Source organism: Glycine soja, chromosome 20, assembly GCF_004193775.1.
Source record: "Glycine soja cultivar W05 chromosome 20, ASM419377v2, whole genome shotgun sequence".
NCBI classification, from domain to species: domain Eukaryota; kingdom Viridiplantae; phylum Streptophyta; class Magnoliopsida; order Fabales; family Fabaceae; genus Glycine; species Glycine soja.
In genome coordinates, this window is record NC_041021.1 from 42,658,499 (window position 1) to 42,670,496 (window position 11,998).

General features: G+C 32.4%; 2 protein-coding genes across 2 annotated transcripts; both read right to left on the reverse strand.

Annotated features, from left to right (window-relative positions):
- Window positions 1-3,136: 3,136 nt before the first annotated feature.
- On the reverse strand, window positions 3,137-4,571 carry LOC114401420 (heat stress transcription factor B-2a). Its single transcript, XM_028363935.1, has 2 exons — window positions 4,142-4,571; window positions 3,137-4,056 (listed from the first exon to the last, which is right to left on the reverse strand). Exons 1-2 carry the CDS (start codon window positions 4,385-4,387, stop codon window positions 3,400-3,402), a joined length of 903 nt encoding a protein of 300 aa, XP_028219736.1. The 5' UTR covers window positions 4,388-4,571; the 3' UTR covers window positions 3,137-3,399.
- Window positions 4,572-9,763: 5,192 nt separating this feature from the next.
- LOC114403641 lies at window positions 9,764-11,793 on the reverse strand. The gene has a single exon (XM_028366735.1). It carries the CDS (start codon window positions 11,710-11,712, stop codon window positions 10,330-10,332), a length of 1,383 nt encoding a protein of 460 aa, XP_028222536.1. The 5' UTR covers window positions 11,713-11,793; the 3' UTR covers window positions 9,764-10,329.
- Window positions 11,794-11,998: the final 205 nt, after the last annotated feature.

Here is an 11,998-nt window from a genome sequence, read left to right on the forward strand (position 1 = left end):
CTTTCTTACTCTCCCTTAGCAGCGGGAAAGGAGTCTCTATCTATCTGCCTAGCTTTGGTAGATTTCCCCCAACGCAATCCATATAAATTCACGAATTCCTTGGTGGATAAATCCGACTTCTTTTTTATTTGGATTTTAAGCAATATACGCCGATACTTCACTAAAAAATAAATTGAATCTTCACCAAAAAAATATTGCCCATACTAGTTCACACAAAAAGGGAAATTAAGTACCTCCAACCATGTTTATGTTTTTTTTTAAATAGAAACTAATTAAAAAATTGTATATAAATCAAACTTATTTTTTTAATGGAAAACAATTTTAGAAAGTGTTTTGAATATCTCAAAGGGGTTTTAGAAACATAATTTCCAACAATTATTTTTAATAAACTACTGCCTCTTTACTCAAATATTAAAAAAAAAAACTAGTTTTACCTAAATTAAGAAAATTACTTAACATCATTTAATTTTACTAATATCAATTTAAAATTTTAAGTTATTTCTAAGAGGTCCTTTATTGAAACTTGATATAATGAATAAACAAGAGTTATTGAAAATAAGATTTCAATTAAATGAAAGATATTTTAGGATTATATTTTTTTTTTAAAGAATCAATTTTTTTTAATAATCAATTATGTGACAACAATTTCCATATTTCATGTAAAATAAATAAATTATAAATAAATATTAATAATAAAGTTAAAATGGTAATTTTAATTCAAAGATTTTTCTTTTATTCTACTCTATTTCTCTTCAACTAAAAAAAAACTTTTCCTTCTAATTCTACTTGATTTCTCACCTATTTTCTTCTTTTCCTTTTTCACTTATTCTCTTCCATTTACTCATTTTCATTCCTCTCAACGAAGCAAAGGATTAATGTGGTGTCTCAAAGAAAAATTGCCTCAAAAGAAAGATAATTGCGAAGAACAAACAAAAAAAAATAGATTCACATCGATCGGTAAGAAATTAGAAATTAAATTAAAAAATAATTAAGGATTATAATACAAGTAATTTAGAAGTAAAAAAGATAGAGTACCTTACTAATTACTGAATATACCACATAATTTGGTTCTAACCACTAATTCAAGTAGTAACATCAAACTAAATCTTTGGTTAAAAAAAGCATCAAACTGAATATGAACAAAGATGCACCATTCTAAGTGTAAAACACCACTATTTTTTTTTGTTAAAAGAGAATAAATTTCGTGAAAAAAAAAGTTGGATATAACTTTTTTGTATTCTAAGTGTAAATTACACAGTCTAAGTGTCTCATTTTCAAGAGTGGTGATTAAAAAATACAGTAAATAATAAAAGTTCATACCTAAACACCAATTAATTTTCTTGAAATTAATTCTTTCAAGAGTTTTAAATAAACCAACATGGTAGGAATTTTTGTTGATATTCTTTATATAAATTGGAATGTCAGACAGATAAGGTAACTTCGAAATAATTTTTTCTTATGTAAAAAGAAAGAAAGAAAAAGTGTTTTTAGTTCATGTTTTTTCGGTTAAACTTAATCTTGGTCATTACATCTTCAAAGTGATGAATAAAGTCCTCCTCTTTTTTTTCAAAAAAGAAAATCGATTAAATTTAGCTCTTCTCCATGCTAACATGGCAAACGATGGTATCGTTTGTGATCTGTGAGACTATGACGATCTAAAAATAGCGTTTATTTTTTCCATGGACGCATAAGATATATATTATTGTTTACTGTAAGCGTGTAAAGTTCAACAAATGCAGCTGCCAAAAAGCTTGATAGTTGATGTCAGTGGTGGTAGGAAAAAGAAGAGTACCTTCGTCGTAGGGCGAAACCTGTGAACGTGAATGAAAATGATGTCCTTACTTTGTTCAAATATCTACAATTAGAATTTAGAAGGTGTTCTTTTTCTAAAGGTGCCTTCTGCTCTATTGAATTTTCAATCCAGACAAGATCCAGTATGTGGGGTTTTTATGTTATTAATAGTCTTCGCTGAAACAAGAAAGTTCCACTTCCACCTACTTCTACCATGCTTTATGAATTGGAATGTGAGTAAAATTAACATTAAATTGTAATTTTGGTTTTTATCAATTGGAGTAAAATCAAGATTAAATTTTAATTTTGATTTTTTTTCAGCTGTAATTTTGGTTTCTGATTTTGATTTTCTTATTTTTTTTCTCTTAGCACTTTTATTTTTAAAAACTCATAATTTTAATTTAATCTTAAATTTTGTATATATTTTTTCTTTTATTTTAATCTAATTTAACTATAGCCTATCCTATTTACTTAAGATATGATAGAAAATAATTTAATTAATTAAAATATAAAAATAAAAGGCATAACCCAATACATTGTTTATACTAATATTTTGTATCTTTTTTCTTTTCCCTATATGAACCAAACACATCATTGATATTAAGAGATTTGTTTATATTTGTTAAAGTACATTTTCAATTCAAAAAGACATAAAATATTAAAATTTAAATAATATACATTATTAATATAAGTTATTTACACAAATATTTAATATAAATTTATTTTATCGCTACGTAATTATAATTATTAATATGACAAAGTAGTGAATTTCTATTGGATGTCTATGCAAATAAATTTCATTGTGCATATTAATTAAACTAAAAAATAATCCACTATGATTGATGTAGTGATAAGGTAGTTACTAGTTTGTATGGAATTCTAGATTTAAATCTTATTGTTGCCCCTGTAAAAAAAATTATGCTGGAAAAATTAATGATAAGCAAAAAAAAAACTGAAATGAAAACGCAAAAAAACAAGTAACTCATAAACCTAAAAGAGTTAATTTTTAATTAAAAATAGTTATAACAAAATATGATAGAATCAATTAGTTTCGGTTCTTGTAAGGCAATCTACACTCCAAGTCCATTACACCCTGCTCCTAACTTACAGAAGAATAAAGAGAAACATCAAAGGTTTGGACAGAAACTAACCGTTTCTTCTGAGAAAAAAGAATCTTAAAATTTGATAATCAATTTCATATTTCCCAATACATTTTAAAATTAATATTATATGGTCAATGATTAGAAAGAAAGAAACATAAAATACCTCACACCTCGTATGGCCCAAAACCATTCCGTGTATTGTTTATTTTATTTATTTATTTAGCTGGACAGAAAACAAAATATGATAGAGAAATAATTTATTTTCCTTCCATCTTAAAATCTGCCCTCCAAGTCCAATATATGCCCAACTTAAACCAAAAAAAATAAAACATCAAAGGAAATGAACAAGAAAATATAGTTTTCTTCTGAGAAACTTCTACGAAAAAAGTCCCAAACGGTTAACGACGTACATTTGACACGCGCGTCTCCGTGCTTACAGACTCTGATTCTCTACGACGCCCCTAACTTAACCTAACGTGTTACCTAGCTATTACAACGTCGTGTGTCAATTACACACCCTCTGATTTGCTCTATGACATTGATTTAGCCACGGCGTTTTTTTATTTTCGCCACGTCCTGGTAAATCCAACGCTTCAGATTTCACGTCCGCATGAAACGGCTGATGCAGACTCAAAGCCGTATCATACTTCGCTCCATGTCCTTCCTCCTCTCTCGCTCGCTTCTTACCAATCGCCACCCCAAACAGCTTCGGATTCATCTCCTCCACCGCATCCTCGCCGGAGCACCGCTTCGCCGCCGCCGCGGAACTACCGTCCGCTTGAGCGTTAGCGTAATTCGACATGAGATTGAATATATTGTTGCAGAGCGATCTCATCTTCACCAATTCCTTCGTCAACAGAATGTTCTCCTTTCTCAGCCGCTCGTTCTCGTCCAACAGCTCCACCGGTGCTCTCGCCGGCGACGAGTTCGACGAAAGCACCTGCTCCTCCGCGGAGTTCGACGGCGACACGATCGGCTTCGCCGTCGGGATCGCAGATAGCGGCAGCGGCGACGGAACCGCCACGGTGGCAGTTGCTCCCGCCGGCGGAGGAGATGCGGAGAGGATCTTCCGTCGCTGGATTTCGCAGAGAAGACGCTTTTCGCCTCTTCGAAAATACTCGTTCGAGAACTCCCAGCGGTCAGGTACAACTTTTCTAAATCCCTACAAGTCAAGCAAAATTAAGAAAAATCAGAAAAATGTAAAAAGAGAAAAGAAAGGAATTGATAGAGAAGAATAATTAGATTACATAAGTGTTGAGTTGGCGAACGAAGCTGGAGAAGTTGTTGTGCTTGAAATATTTAGGAAGCAAATCCTTGGCGAAAGCGGTGGTGTTCCAGACGATGAAGGACGATCCAGAATCGTTCCACGAAATGACATCGTCGATGGTGTGATCGTCGACGAGCTGGTAGGTTTTGGTGAGAAACGGCGTGGGAATGGATCTCTGAGAGTCACCGCTCGTGGAAACGCCGTTGTGTTCGAGCGGCGGAGCCATGGAATGGAGGGTTTCTTTCTATTATAGTTCTAGAAGGTTCACGTGGAATGTGGAAATATAAGAAGAGAGAGAGATAGAAAGGAAAAGGAATTGAAAGAAGCGAAGACAAGAGACGAAGCTTTTCTACGTTAACTCTTTTTTCTCGCGAAACTTCCTTCCTTCCCATGTGGGGTGAGTGGTTACTTTACTTACGATAATCATCAATCAAGAAACTTCTACATTTCTTTTTTTTTTAAAAAAAAAAAATAATTAATTAAAACCCGAAAATATAGCGGGAAATTGAATGATTAAAATTTGTCTGCATGCATGTTTGGAATTTGGAAAGCATGAGAATTGAAAAATATCTAGTGCATATGAAAAGATTCCCGACAAAGGCAGATATATAATCCATTTGTTTCATTTCAATATTTTTTTTTCTTAAACTTAAAATTAGCTACATAGCATTTAATAGCTGATATTTTTGGGGGTATTAAGAGAAGTTCCTAGCAAATCTCCGAGAAGTTTCATAGAAGTTCCATCACCGCACTTTGTCTTGGAAGAAAGTTCTGCTCATAAAAGCTTTGGTCCTGGGTATCATAAATGAATTTTCATATTTCAAAAAGTTACTGAATTTTAAAATGTTAATATGTCGAATATTAATAAACTATAGTATTATTTTTAATTTTTTTTTTACCAACATTATTTAAAAAACTGTATGCATATCAAAATGTTAATATGTCGAATATTGACATACATATATTAAATGACAAATTATTTATTATTTTGTAATGAAAATAAAATAAAAGACCAAATTATAATATAAATCAATTTTAATTTTTCCTCATTAAATTATTCAACTAAAATATTTTTATTTTAAAATTTATTTAATCAATAATGATTTTTTTAAATAATATGAAGTATGAAAATAATTAAAACTTAGACTTAAACAATATTATCAATTAAAGAATATTATCTACAAAAACAAAACACAAGGTCTCCGTGTGTTTGCACTTTATAGTTTATTAAAGAACTTTAGATATAATAATTTTGTTACACCTATGCCAAGAGTAGTATTAGATTTTTTTTATGGGTTTTGGTTTTTTATATTTTCTCTACTCCTACCTGTCAGGTGGTGTAGATGTTTTTATTGTTTGTTCAGAGTTGTGTGATTATGTATTTAAGTGTGAGAATTTTTATTTACTTTTTATTAAAAAAAGGCCAAACTTATATTTATTTTAAATTGTTTGGGTAAAAAGGTGAAACCTTAGGCTTTAAACAAAACTTAATTAGCATAGTATATACAATAAATATAAGTAATACATATATAACACAATTATACAAAAAAAATGTAATTATTACCAAAGGACCTATTTAGGTAGATAGCATTCTTAGTCTTTTTTATAGGACTTATAACAAAAAAAAAATTAAATATATTTATAGAACTGGCTAAGCTAATTTTTTTTAATCAAATTCAACCTTTTAAAAAGATACACGCCAAATAGATAGGTCCATAAGTATGACTTAGGATTTGTGTTTTTAACAAAAGTGGTACTTAGACCTATTAAAGCTGAACATAACCTATTTTCACCAAGAAGATAAAAAACCAAACCTATTTTCACCAAGGCTTAATTTGAAATTGTTATTTTCTTAAAACAGTTTGATTTCTATGCACATCATTAACTAATAAGAAATCGCCTAATTTACGATATCTAGACTATTTACTATGCTTAAATTAAAGATAAATACTTTGAATTTCTGATTTTACACTACATTTCACTTTAAAATATTCAAATCCAAAAATAAAAGTGGTCTTCGTTAAATTAAATTCCAAATATTTTCCTATCTCATCAAATTTAAAAGGAAATTCTTGAAAGGAAAGAAAATTGCAAGCAATCTCTACAAAAAAAAAAACTAAATAAATAAAGAAAAAGAACCAGAGAAAGAAAGATAAACACAAACAATCAAGTCCTATACCAAAAATGGATGGTTGCGTGGTGGAATTTGAGAGGAGAAGTAGAGAAGTATCGTTGTAACTTATAAGTTGTTGCGTGCGAAGTGAGCATTTTTTTTAAGGAAATAATAGTAGTAAGAATTAAGAGCTGAAACTTATCTTGAAAGAAAATTGCTTGTGAAAGATCTTTACATAATTTCAATATCTATTGGATACTTCTTGCATTCGCGGTGTCAGAGATTAATGGCGAGATCAAAATATCTTCAACGCAATTATCTTGTTTTGTGATCAGATGAGCCAAAGAGGCTGACATAGTTTCACATGCTACACAAGTAGGATGACAAGGAACTCACATTGCAAGGTCTTGTCTAACAGAGCAATGTAGAAATAAAATTCAAATGAAAAAAGAAGAAAAAAAGAGGAGTAGACTCATACATGAAAAGAGAGAAAAATATAGATATTTTGGTTAACTATAACGTTGGTATAAACTATTCATTATTTTTATTAATGTTAATTTCTGTTAGAAAATTGTTAATCATCTTTAGTAAAACATTCATATCTAATAACATATTTTTCATGCATAAAATTCGAGCTTGATATCTTATTGAAGGCTTAAAGAATTACATTACTTACATCCATGAAAATATTTTAAGAGTTACTCATTCATTAACGATAGTATTTTAAAATTTTTCTGAAATATCTGTCTATTAGATCAAGTGATGAACTGCTGAATCTTTGAAATATTATTGTTTTTGTGACTTGTCAAGTAGGTGAGTAAAGTACTCACCTCTTGGGTTTGTTTCTTTCCCAACATCCGAAGGCCCCGGATCCATCTAATGTAAATGACTCACCTCTTAGTCTTGGGTTTGGTCCCCCCACATTCAAATCCAAATTTGCAACATCAGCAACAGTTTCGAGACAACTAGATTTTCATTACTGTCCTTATCTTCGTTTGGAAGACTCACAAGCAAGCAATCCGAAGCATTGTGATTATCGTTACCTAGTCTTGTAACTTGTAAGTGATTATCTCATTAACAAAATTACGACAGGCTTTCTCATGTTCTCATGTACATAGAAGATCAGAAATTATAGCATATTCCTTCAGAATTTAGTCTTATAACTCCAATGTAATCATAATTTAAATTACATTAATATAAACATTTAAAAATCAATAAACTTATCATTCATAGTAAATTATAATTATAAAATTGCATGGTTACATAATATCAAAACATCCATAAAATATTAAGATTAATTTCTTAAATTATGAAGTGGTAGATATTGGAATGTATTACGTGTGTTGATGTTACGGTTGGGTCAAGTGTCCTTCACACTTTTTATTTATTTATAGGTATAAAAGACAAATACTAAAAGATTTACAAATAACTTACCCTCCTTAATCAACCACTTAAACCTCCTTAGTATATATGTTAACTTACTTTCAGTGTAAAATTTGCACTCACTAAATTATATGTTAACTTTAAAAATAAGAGTAATTTTTAAAAAAAATATGCCACCTCATTTTCAGTGTTTTTGGTTTTCAAAATTTTATACAATACAGTGAAAAACAACTTCATTATTTTCTGTTTTCAATTTCAATTTTCGCTTCTCTAACACAAACTTAAATTATAAAATGAAAACCTTTGTTTATCTCAAAAAATACGTTCGGGAACCAATTGCGTGGTTATGAATAAAAATTATGTTTGATTGTTTTCCATTAAAATAAAGTTTACTTAAAATCACATTTTATTAGAAGTAAAAATAAATTAATATTTTTTTCATTAAGAATTTCACACCAAATTTCAACACACTTTCTTTTGATACAAAAGTTTTGACCACAAATCTACACTTCCAACCAACTTTTAACTAAACAATTTTACACAGGACCAAGATTATCCAAGATTTGCAAATGCTAATCCAAACGCAGCTTTCAAACTTTTTCTGTGCACTATAAACATGCTCCCGCATGCATAAAAGTGATGGTTAAACAACGATTAAGAAATTCCGTGTGTATCTATGGGAATATCTACCTAATTTTGAAACAATGAATATATTATTGTCAATAGATGGCTACATAAAATCAGTAAGAATCTTAGGTTCATATTAACCTATAATATTCAGATTTCATACCTCCTATAGGCATCTGCAAAGTATCAATTTCCATGAGTACAGTGGGTACCCCAGATCTAGATTAGGAAGAATGATAGAAAAGCGCATGCCAATATAATAAAAGTAGAAACAGACTCCTCAAATCAAACAGAATATATCACTGAACAAGAAAACTATCTCATAAATCCCACAGGCATTCTTTCATCAGAGAAGCTGGCAAAGAAATTATAAAACCATTGCCATAGCAAAAGTTCCAATCTCAACATAAAGGTGCTTCCTACTCTTGAAAATAGAAATTGGCTTAGGCATAATGGAGCTAAAACTGCTACAGATAAAAGCATTGTGGACTAATGGTTCAGTGTATCAAGTGAAAACAAGATAAATAAGATCAGCTCATTTTTTGAACAAACAATAATACATGAATTGTAAAGATTAGTTATTCTTCTCATTTTCTCATCTCAGCAAATGTGATCCATGTCTCACCCCATCTTGTATAAATGCCAATACTATAACAAGTGAAGACAGCCTCTTAACCATAATTTTAAATGAGTTAATTTGAGCATTTCAATGGTATCGAATACACAAGACAAAAGCAGCGTATCATTTGTAATGTGTACATGTACACTCCCAAAAAAGTGCATGTCATGCCAAGAGCATGACATTGACATATGATTAACTTAGTATGTATCTTCAAAGACTAAATTAGCATCATTTTGTTTATCTTGAAACACTTGATTGAACAGGAGTTTTAATATTTTACAACCAGAATTCCAATTGTCATACATCATTTCAGTTTCCTATGCAGTTGTTATGAGGAGAAAAGAAGGCTCATGCTGTAGTTTCTAGACATAGTAAATGTAGTGAAGCTCTTATTGGGGGAGAGAAACAGATATAGCAAATCCAAGCCAAGCTGCATTTCTAGTCAAAGTACAAAACATTTATGAACAGAAAGCATATTGCCAAGACCTAAAAATGTTTACATTTCTAGTCTCTGTTTACAACTGGACATTCTTATGGCAGAGAATGATGAGCCAATAAATTTATGCCAAGGCATAGCTGTGATTTATTTCTTCATTCATTTAACTCGATTCCAAAAACTAAATATAATGTCACATACACTTTACATGTTCATAATTATAGATAAATGCACCACAATTACACCAAATACAAGTGATACTAAGCATAGATCTTGAAATACTAAAGGGAGTTTGAAATTATTTTAACATACAATACTTGTACTTTGTTTCATCATTTTATGTTCATACACTGTCATCATGGAGGGAAAGAAAGAAAGCACCTGATGGTACAAATATAACAATGATATATAAATGTTACCATTAGGCAGAAAAAACAATTAAAAAAATGTTTATAAATGTTTCCAGCTAGAGTTTGAAGCACAGACAACAAAACAAAAAGTCAAAAGGATGATGAACAAACATGATAAGGCTCACCTTAAAGGTAAAATACACAGATGGCTAATCCAGTGCTAGACTTTACCATTGCATAGAATGTATCTGTCAAGATGTTTCAGCTGTAGATATACCTCTAATTGTCAAGATGTTTCAGATGGCTAATCCAGTGCTAGACTTTACCATTACAAACTACAACACATGTAAGTCTGCATGATATTTTGAAGGGAATGTGAACTTTCATATGACTTTGGCCTTTCTATAGTCAGTTTATTGTGTATGGTTCTTACGTCAAAAGCTTCAAAAGCAACATAAAACACAGTTGTACTTGAAAATCTGATATCTCCTAAAAGAATGATACCGTGTCAACTAACCTGCAAAACTTGTGTTACAAGTCCAACACAACACTCCTCCCAAAATGAAAGTATTCAAGTTACGATAACAGGCTCACTGAAACGCCCGATAAAATAGCACTCGGGAAAACAAAGGCTCAATCAAGAAACATATAAAACACAATGGCGATGTAGCATAAGGATCACCGAAGAGAACAATGCCCAGAGAAAGGTTGCCCACCAAGCCAAAAAGAAAGCCACCTCCTTGAAGAAAGCAAAGCCGGGCAGTAAATCATTCAACATCGTAAAATTTCCAAAGGAAACACCATCATCAATCTGAGACAATCCAAGAAAGAGAAGCACCAGCACAGGAGGGCCAAGGAATTGCAAAACCACAAGGCACAAGTAGTGATTATGCAGAAACATCTTCGCCCTACTGTAATCCAAGTCAGGAACCTTGCTAGCATGAAGCCTTTGGTACCAAGACAACAAAGCTTCATTCAGATACATCTGCAGGTTAGGCCTCAAAGCCACAATCTGCAACAAACCAGACCCCAACAAGCACCACTTCCTGAAGCTACCAAAATCAGAAGGCAAGAACCCCACATTCCCCACCAATTTCTCGGCATTACCAAATCCACTCTTTGCCGCACCATTTCCCTTATTTACAAAAATCTCAGCCAAAGGGGTGATCCACAACAAAGCCACAAATATAACAAGCATCTGATTTACATAAAGAATCGCACAAGTAAACCTCCCGCAAGTTATCATCGACAAATTGCAACGAATCTGATCAGTCCCAAGCCAAAAGCAACGTGCACTTCTAGAAGCAGGGATGAACAAAAACCCAGAAAGGCAACCCATCAATGCAGCAACGAAAACCCTCCAAAACCCATCAAACTGAACCCCAAAACGAAACTCCAAAACCAAAGCCAAACCCTCAGGAACAAACAAAAGCCCTAAAAAAAAACCCAAACCCCCCAAAACAACACTCAATTGCTTCTCGAACCTCCTGGACGCGGATCTCTCGAACGTGGTCTTGGCGAGCAGCGAGCCCCACGAGTAAAGACTCAAAATTGATAACAGAACGGGAACGAAAACGCCGTTGGAGAAGAACCCACGATTCTGGGGGGAATCGAGGAAGGTGTGGAGGAAAAGGGTGGAAAGGGCAGCGAAGGAGAGAGTGAAAGCGACGCAGTACTGATCGATGAAGAGACGGGACTGGAGGTGGGCGTGGTCGAGCGTGATTCTGAAGATCTGAGCATTGTTTTCATCGAAATCGGACTTGTTGTTGGACTTGTTCCGCTTTTTCAGTTCGGCGGCGGTTTTGGAAGACAAGGGTTGGTAGCTGTCGATGCTGCCGGGGCGGCGGATGGCGGCTCGGAGGCCATTGTTGGATTGGGGTTGGGAGTCGGGGTGGATGTAGGTCTGGAGGCCGTGGAGGAAGAAGAGGGGGATCTTGAAGAAGGCGAAGGTGAAAGCGAGGATTAGGGTTAGGGATGTGTGGAGCAATGGGTTCTTGTACAACAACACCAACTCCAGCATCGTCGTTACTGAGTTGCTCTTTCTTCTTCTTCTCTAACTCACTCTTGTTGATGTAAGCTCGCAGGTTGTTTTTTAGAATGAAGGGTAATATTGGAGTTTCATGCTTAACATTAGTTTTTTTTTTTTTTTTACCAAAGCATTTTATTATGCCTCGCCATTTTCGAGTTTCGTTAATATGTTTATTTATTCATACGAGTAATTTTTTTTTCTATTTTTTTCTACACATATTCTTCATTTTTGGGAGAAAATTTTGCATAAATAATAAAAATTTTCCTATAAATATTTA